The sequence below is a fragment of the Oncorhynchus nerka genome, unplaced genomic scaffold, assembly GCF_034236695.1.
Source record: "Oncorhynchus nerka isolate Pitt River unplaced genomic scaffold, Oner_Uvic_2.0 unplaced_scaffold_3913, whole genome shotgun sequence".
Classification (NCBI taxonomy): Eukaryota; Metazoa; Chordata; class Actinopteri; order Salmoniformes; family Salmonidae; genus Oncorhynchus; species Oncorhynchus nerka.
In genome coordinates, this window is record NW_027037384.1 from 7,056 (window position 1) to 15,422 (window position 8,367).

The 8,367-nt window shown below is 53.4% G+C and overlaps 1 protein-coding gene across 1 annotated transcript; it reads left to right on the forward strand.

Moving 5' to 3' along the window:
• The first annotated feature begins 750 nt into the window (after positions 1–750).
• LOC115125959 (cAMP-regulated phosphoprotein 19-like) lies at positions 751–2,565 on the forward strand. Its single transcript, XM_029655549.2, has 3 exons — positions 751–909; positions 1,469–1,591; positions 1,879–2,565. The coding sequence occupies exons 1-3, from the start codon at positions 847–849 to the stop codon at positions 2,053–2,055; spliced, it is 363 nt and encodes a 120-aa protein (XP_029511409.1). The 5' UTR covers positions 751–846; the 3' UTR covers positions 2,056–2,565.
• The last annotated feature ends 5,802 nt before the right edge of the window (positions 2,566–8,367 follow it).

The window sequence follows — 8,367 nt, forward strand, 5'->3', positions numbered from 1 at the left end:
ACTGACCCAAACTTAAGGAAAGCTTTGACTATGTACAGACTCAGTGAGCATAGCCTTGCTATTGAGAAAGGCCGCCGTAGGCAGACATGGCTCTCAAGAGAAGACAGGCTATGTGCTCACTGCCCACAACATGAGGTGGAGACTGAGCTGCACTTCCTAACCTCCTGCCAAATGTATGACCATATTAGAGAGACATATTTCCCCCAGATCACACAGATCCACAAAGAATTAGAAAACAAATTCAATTTTGATAAACTCCCATATCTACTGGGTGAAATTCCACAGTGTGCCATCACTGCAGCAAGATTTGTGACCTGTTGCCACAAGAAAAGTGCAACCAGTGAAGAACAAACACCATTGTAAATACAACCCATATTTATACTTATTAATTTTCCCTTGTGTACTTTAACCATTTATACATTGTTACAACACTGTATATATATGTATAATATGACATTTGTAATGTCTTTATTGTTTTGAAACCTCTGTATCTGTAATGTTTACTGTTAATTTTTATTGTTTATTTCACTTTTGTATATTATATACCTCACTTGCTTTGGCAATGTTATCACATGTTTCCCATGCCAATAAAGCCCTTGAATTGAATTGAGAGAGAGAGAGATACAGAGACAGAGAGAGGCACAGGCACAGAGAGAGAGAGGCACAGGCACAGAGAGAGAGAGGTTAATTTCTCTGTCTACATACAATCTGCTGCACCACGAGAGAAAAGGGAGGGAGCACACGGCCTTTTTTTGTGTAGGTGGTCTGGCTAGTAGCTGTGTGTCTGTAGTGTTGTTGGTGTAAACCTCAGTTTTTGTAGAAAACTGGACATTTACATAGTTCGCCATGTCCGAGGAGATTGAAGGAACAAGGCCTGCCGTCGGGGAGGCAACCCACGAGGAACAGCAGGTTAGAGTTGTAATTACGTTGATGCTAACAAGCTAGGTTAATGATACATTGCTAGTAGCCATGTCAAATATGTCTGTCAAAGCAGCAGTTTAGTTAGTTAACGTTTAGTAACTTAATTTATTTCAAATCTATCATCACCGTGCATTGAACTGTGCACATAACCATTATTTTTATCTATCAATATGCGTGGTTAGCTAGTTAGCAACACAGAGATAGCTTTATTAATTTTACCGGTAGCTAGCTAGCTAGCTAGCTATGTAGCTTAGCTAGATGTTTTCCACAATTTTGTCTGCCTGCGTTCATGCATGCACATTGCAGATAAGCTGAAGGCTATGTTGCCAGCTAGCAACCTAACCCCACTCATTGGAGAATCAAATCAAAGGTCATAATTTATCTGATAGAATCATAACCAGTAGCTAAACGAATCGACTTGTCAACCCTCGAGACAAAAACACCATTTTGTTGCTGTTGATGATGGTAACATATCATACCATGTCACCACCACAACCCTATTCATTTGTGTTTATACTCTGTATTGTGTGTTGTTCTGTCAACACAGGAGATGGATGACACAGTCCTCAGCCCGGAGAAAGCAGAGGAGGTGAAACTCAAGGCCAGGTTCCCTCATCTTGGAGCCAAGCCTGGGGGCTCTGACCTGCTCCGGAAACGGATTCAGAAAGGGGTAATAAATGGCCTGATGGTTGTGCCCTGCAAACACAACACTTTGGTAGCTGTAGATGATTCTAGTTAGGCTGAACGTGCATACTAGGCTATTTACACTTTACATTCACTTGCTTTCACAGCAATGCATTTTTGGTATGGAATCATTGTCATGCTTTTTTTTAATAAGCATTGGTTTTCATTTTCTTGGACAACACAAACATCTTTGTAATGGCTGTAACATATATGATCTCTGATTTATTTATATATACAGTATATATATATATATATATATTTTTCTCTGTTCAGCAAAAGTTCTTTGACTCTGGGGACTACAACATGGCCAAGGCTAAGGTGAAGAACAAGCAGCAGCTCCCTGCAGTGACGCCGGCTGAGAAGGCAGAGATAACCGGGGACCACATCCCCACACTCCAGGACATCCCCCAGAGGAAGCCCTCCATCGTGGCCAGCAAACTGGCTGGCTGAGGGGCTGATGGAAACAGGGAAGCTTTGGAAATTTGACCTGTTCTGTTCTGGTGTTACCATTCCATCGCTCTCTCTCTCCTCTCTCTCTCATGCCAGTCCCAATTCAATCCCTACTTCCTTTACCTCTTGGCCCTAACCCTTCAATGTTTGATATATCTTGCTGTGGCTTCCACCACAGTACCTACACCTTACAGATTTGCAAACATTGAATGGTTAGGGCCAGAGGGAACGGGCAGAGAGGTAATTCAGATCAGTGCATTCTCTCTCCCTCCATCTCTCTTCTTTCCTAGACAGCTGTCTTCTGCCCCCCAATTTCTTTTCCTCACCATCACCACCATCTCTATATGAATTCTGAAAAATAATATTTTTGAGAATCAAGCAGAAAGACTCGTGAGAAATATTGCTGCCAGAGGATGACTGTCTTCGGATACTGACTGAAAAAAATTGGTTTAAAGGGACACATTTTTTGCAAAGTCTACTTCAAAGTGGCCTGTATCTACTGTAGTGACTTATGTAAACTGTACATAGCCTATCACCATGTATGGGAGAGGCCAGGTCAATATCTTAGACATGTTTTACCTTCTAATGCTTCCATTGACATTTTAAATTGTGAGGTAATATTCTAGAACCAACCGATGAGAATTCTTGATCACTCTTAGAATCCTGTTATGGTTCCAGATCTATTTCTGTTTGTCTGGACAGCTTCTTGACCTTACAGTCATTGTCTAGACAACACAAACCGATCTGGTACCATCAGTCTAATGCCCTCCTTCACTGTCCAAAAGCTATGTTGTTTGTTTTGATGCATTGATTGAAAATAGCCTGTATCGCACAGTAGCTGTCATGTATATTATGAATCTCATCTAAACCTCTTAAATGGCCTTTAACAGTTTATGAGCCTCTGTTTTCTCTTGGGCAATATTTGCTCACTCACTCCAGTGAGAGAATCTCTGCTTGTCTGATATGGATCCCTATATAGTGCACTCCCTGTGAGGCTCTGGTCAAATGTAGTGGACTAGGGGTTAGGATGCCATTTCTGATGACATAGCCTCTGTGAATCTAGCCTAGGAATGCCTGCCTGCCTCTATATCTGAGACTCAGGTCAATTAGGTTTAGTAGTCGAGCAACTCGCTTTAAATTAAGTGTCTGTTTGAACGGTGTGCCGTCACGTTGTGCCATTTGTAAATAAAATAGTTTTGCACAATAACTTGTTTTGTTTTCTGCTTGCACAGTAGCTCTAATACTACAGCTGTAATGTCCACGTTGACCAACACTGGCAAAGAACACAATGAACGTGGAAGAGAATATAATAGGCCCATTTACCTTCAAATCCATCCATTTATTAGTCTGGGTGACGGTCTGTAGCCTGGGTGCTGGTCTGTAGCCTGGGTGCTGGTCTGTAGCCTGGGTGACGGTCTGTAGCCTGGGTGCGGTCTGTAGCCTGGGTGCTGGTCTGTAGCCTGGGTGCTGGTCTGTAGCCTGGGTGCTGGTCTGTAGCCTGGGTGACGGTCTGTAGCCTGGGTGCTGGTCTGTAGCCTGGGTGACGGTCTGTAGCCTGGGTGACGGTCTGTAGCCTGGGTGCTGGTCTGTAGCCTGGGTGCTGGTCTGTAGCCTGGGTGCTGGTCTGTAGCCTGGGTGCTGGTCTGTAGCCTGGGTGACGGTCTGTAGCCTGGGTGCGGTCTGTAGCCTGGGTGACGGTCTGTAGCCTGGGTGACGGTCTGTAGCCTGGGTGCTGGTCTGTAGCCTGGGTGACGGTCTGTAGCCTGGGTGACGGTCTGTAGCCTGGGTGACGGTCTGTAGCCTGGGTGCTGGTCTGTAGCCTGGGTGACGGTCTGTAGCCTGGGTGCTGGTCTGTAGCCTGGGTGACGGTCTGTAGCCTGGGTGCTGGTCTGTAGCCTGGGTGACGGTCTGTAGCCTGGGTGCTGGTCTGTAGCCTGGGTGCTGGTCTGTAGTCTGGGTGCTGGTCTGTAGCCTGGGTGACGGTCTGTAGCCTGGGTGACGGTCTGTAGCCTGGGTGACGGTCTGTAGCCTGGGTGCTGGTCTGTAGCCTGGGTGCTGGTCTGTAGCCTGGGTGACGGTCTGTAGCCTGGGTGACGGTCTGTAGCCTGGGTGACGGTCTGTAGCCTGGGTGCTGGTCTGTAGCCTGGGTGACGGTCTGTAGCCTGGGTGCTGGTCTGTAGCCTGGGTGACGGTCTGTAGCCTGGGTGACGGTCTGTAGCCTGGGTGACGGTCTGTAGCCTGGGTGCTGGTCTGTAGCCTGGGTGCTGGTCTGTAGCCTGGGTGCTGGTCTGTAGCCTGGGTGACGGTCTGTAGCCTGGGTGCTGGTCTGTAGCCTGGGTGACGGTCTGTAGCCTGGGTGCTGGTCTGTAGCCTGGGTGACGGTCTGTAGCCTGGGTGCTGGTCTGTAGCCTGGGTGACGGTCTGTAGCCTGGGTGCTGGTCTGTAGCCTGGGTGACGGTCTGTAGCCTGGGTGCTGGTCTGTAGCCTGGGTGACGGTCTGTAGCCTGGGTGCTGGTCTGTAGCCTGGGTGACGGTCTGTAGCCTGGGTGCTGGTCTGTAGCCTGGGTGACGGTCTGTAGCCTGGGTGCTGGTCTGTAGCCTGGGTGACGGTCTGTAGCCTGGGTGCTGGTCTGTAGCCTGGGTGACGGTCTAGCCTGGGTGACGGTCTGTAGCCTGGGTGCTGGTCTGTAGCCTGGGTGCTGGTCTGTAGCCTGGGTGCGGTCTGTAGCCTGGGTGACGGTCTGTAGCCTGGGTGCTGGTCTGTAGTCTGGGTGCTGGTCTGTATTCTGGGTACTGGTCTGTAGTCTGGGTGACGGTCTGTAGCCTGGGTGACGGTCTGTAGCCTGGGTGCTGGTCTGTAGTCTGGGTGACGGTCTGTAGCCTGGGTGACGGTCTGTAGCCTGGGTGCTGGTCTGTAGTCTGGGTGACGGTCTGTAGCCTGGGTGACGGTCTGTAGCCTGGGTGCTGGTCTGTAGTCTGGGTGCTGGTCTGTATTCTGGGTGCTGGTCTGTAGTCTGGGTGCTGGTCTGTAGCCTGGGTGCTGGTCTGTAGCCTGGGTGCTGTTCTGTAGCCTGGGTGACGGTCTGTAGCCTGGGTGACGGTCTGTAGCCTGGGTGCTGGTCTGTAGTCTGGGTGACGGTCTGTAGCCTGGGTGCTGGTCTGTAGTCTGGGTGCTGGTCTGTAGTCTGGGTGCTGGTCTGTAGTCTGGGTGCTGGTCTGTAGCCTGGGTGACGGTCTGTAGCCTGGGTGCTGGTCTGTAGCCTGGGTGCTGGTCTGTAGCCTGGGTGCTGGTCTGTAGTCTGGGTGACGGTCTGTAGCCTGGGTGCTGGTCTGTAGCCTGGGTGACGGTCTGTAGCCTGGGTGACGGTCTGTAGCCTGGGTGCTGGTCTGTAGCCTGGGTGACGGTCTGTAGCCTGGGTGCTGGTCTGTAGTCTGGGTGACGGTCTGTAGCCTGGGTGCTGGTCTGTAGTCTGGGTGACGGTCTGTAGCCTGGGTGCTGGTCTGTAGTCTGGGTGACGGTCTGTAGCCTGGGTGCTGGTCTGTAGCCTGGGTGACGGTCTGTAGCCTGGGTGACGGTCTGTAGCCTGGGTGCTGGTCTGTAGCCTGGGTGACGGTCTGTAGCCTGGGTGCTGGTCTGTAGTCTGGGTGACGGTCTGTAGCCTGGGTGCTGGTCTGTAGCCTGGGTGACGGTCTGTAGTCTGGGTGACGGTCTGTAGCCTGGGTGCTGGTCTGTAGCCTGGGTGACGGTCTGTAGTCTGGGTGACGGTCTGTAGCCTGGGTGCTGGTCTGTAACCTGGGTGACAGTCTGTAGCCTGGGTGACGGTCTGTAGCCTGGGTGACAGTCTGTAGCCTGGGTGACGGTCTGTAGCCTGGGTGACGGTCTGTAGTCTGGGTGACGGTCTGTAGCCTGGGTGCTGGTCTGTAACCTGGGTGACAGTCTGTAGCCTGGGTGACGGTCTGTAGCCTGGGTGCTGGTCTGTAGCCTGGGTGCTGGTCTGTAGTCTGGGTGACGGTCTGTAGCCTGGGTGCTGGTCTGTAACCTGGATGACAGTCTGTAGTCTGGGTGACGGTCTGTAGTCTGGGTGCTGGTCTGTAACCTGGGTGACAGTCTGTAGTCTGGGTGACGGTCTGTAGTCTGGGTGCTGGTCTGTAGTCTGGGTGCTGGTCTGTAGTCTAGGTGCTGGTCTGTAGTCTGGGTGACGGTCTGTAGTCTGGGTGCTGGTCTGTAGTCTGGGTGACGGTCTGTAGTCTGGGTGACGGTCTGTAGTCTGGGTGACGGTCTGTAGTCTGGGTGACGGTCTGTAGCCTGGGTGCTGGTCTGTAGCCTGGGTGACGGTCTGTAGCCTGGGTGACGGTCTGTAGCCTGGGTGCTGGTCTGTAGCCTGGGTGCTGGTCTGTAGCCTGGGTGCTGGTCTGTAGCCTGTGGTCTGTAGCCTGGGTGCTGGTCTGTAGCCTGGGTGCTGGTCTGTAGCCTGGGTGCTGGTCTGTAGCCTGGGTGACGGTCTGTAGCCTGGGTGCTGGTCTGTAGCCTGGGTGACGGTCTAGCCTGGGTGACGGTCTGTAGCCTGGGTGCTGGTCTGTAGCCTGGGTGCTGGTCTGTAGCCTGGGTGCGGTCTGTAGCCTGGGTGCTGGTCTGTAGCCTGGGTGCTGGTCTGTAGCCTGGGTGCTGGTCTGTAGTCTGGGTGCTGGTCTGTATTCTGGGTGCTGGTCTGTAGTCTGGGTGCTGGTCTGTAGCCTGGGTGCTGGTCTGTAGCCTGGGTGCTGGTCTGTAGCCTGGGTGACGGTCTGTAGCCTGGGTGACGGTCTGTAGCCTGGGTGCTGGTCTGTAGTCTGGGTGACGGTCTGTAGCCTGGGTGACGGTCTGTAGCCTGGGTGCTGGTCTGTAGCCTGGGTGCTGGTCTGTAGCCTGGGTGCTGGTCTGTAGCCTGTGGTCTGTAGCCTGGGTGCTGGTCTGTAGCCTGGGTGCTGGTCTGTAGCCTGGGTGCTGGTCTGTAGCCTGGGTGCTGGTCTGTAGCCTGGGTGACGGTCTGTAGCCTGGGTGACGGTCTGTAGCCTGGGTGCTGGTCTGTAGTCTGGGTGACGGTCTGTAGCCTGGGTGACGGTCTGTAGCCTGGGTGCTGGTCTGTAGTCTGGGTGCTGGTCTGTATTCTGGGTGCTGGTCTGTAGTCTGGGTGCTGGTCTGTAGCCTGGGTGCTGGTCTGTAGCCTGGGTGCTGGTCTGTAGCCTGGGTGACGGTCTGTAGCCTGGGTGACGGTCTGTAGCCTGGGTGCTGGTCTGTAGTCTGGGTGACGGTCTGTAGCCTGGGTGACGGTCTGTAGCCTGGGTGCTGGTCTGTAGTCTGGGTGCTGGTCTGTAGTCTGGGTGCTGGTCTGTAGTCTGGGTGCTGGTCTGTAGCCTGGGTGACGGTCTGTAGCCTGGGTGACGGTCTGTAGCCTGGGTGCTGGTCTGTAGCCTGGGTGACGGTCTGTAGCCTGGGTGCTGGTCTGTAGCCTGGGTGACGGTCTGTAGCCTGGGTGACGGTCTGTAGCCTGGATGCTGGTCTGTAGCCTGGGTGACGGTCTGTAGCCTGGGTGCTGGTCTGTAGTCTGGGTGACGGTCTGTAGCCTGGGTGCTGGTCTGTAGTCTGGGTGACGGTCTGTAGCCTGGGTGCTGGTCTGTAGTCTGGGTGACGGTCTGTAGCCTGGGTGCTGGTCTGTAGCCTGGGTGCTGGTCTGTAGCCTGGGTGACGGTCTGTAGCCTGGGTGACGGTCTGTAGCCTGGGTGCTGGTCTGTAGCCTGGGTGACGGTCTGTAGCCTGGGTGACGGTCTGTAGCCTGGATGCTGGTCTGTAGCCTGGGTGACGGTCTGTAGCCTGGGTGCTGGTCTGTAGTCTGGGTGACGGTCTGTAGCCTGGGTGCTGGTCTGTAGTCTGGGTGACGGTCTGTAGCCTGGGTGCTGGTCTGTAGTCTGGGTGACGGTCTGTAGCCTGGGTGCTGGTCTGTAGCCTGGGTGCTGGTCTGTAGCCTGGGTGCTGGTCTGTATTCTGGGTACTGGTCTGTAGTCTGGGTGCTGGTCTGTAGCCTGGGTGCTGGTCTGTAGCCTGGGTGCTGGTCTGTAGCCTGGGTGACGGTCTGTAGCCTGGGTGCTGGTCTGTAGCCTGGGTGACGGTCTGTAGTCTGGGTGACGGTCTGTAGCCTGGGTGCTGGTCTGTAACCTGGGTGACAGTCTGTAGCCTGGGTGACGGTCTGTAGCCTGGGTGACAGTCTGTAGCCTGGGTGACGGTCTGTAGCCTGGGTGACGGTCTGTAGTCTGGGTGACGGTCTGTAGCCTGGG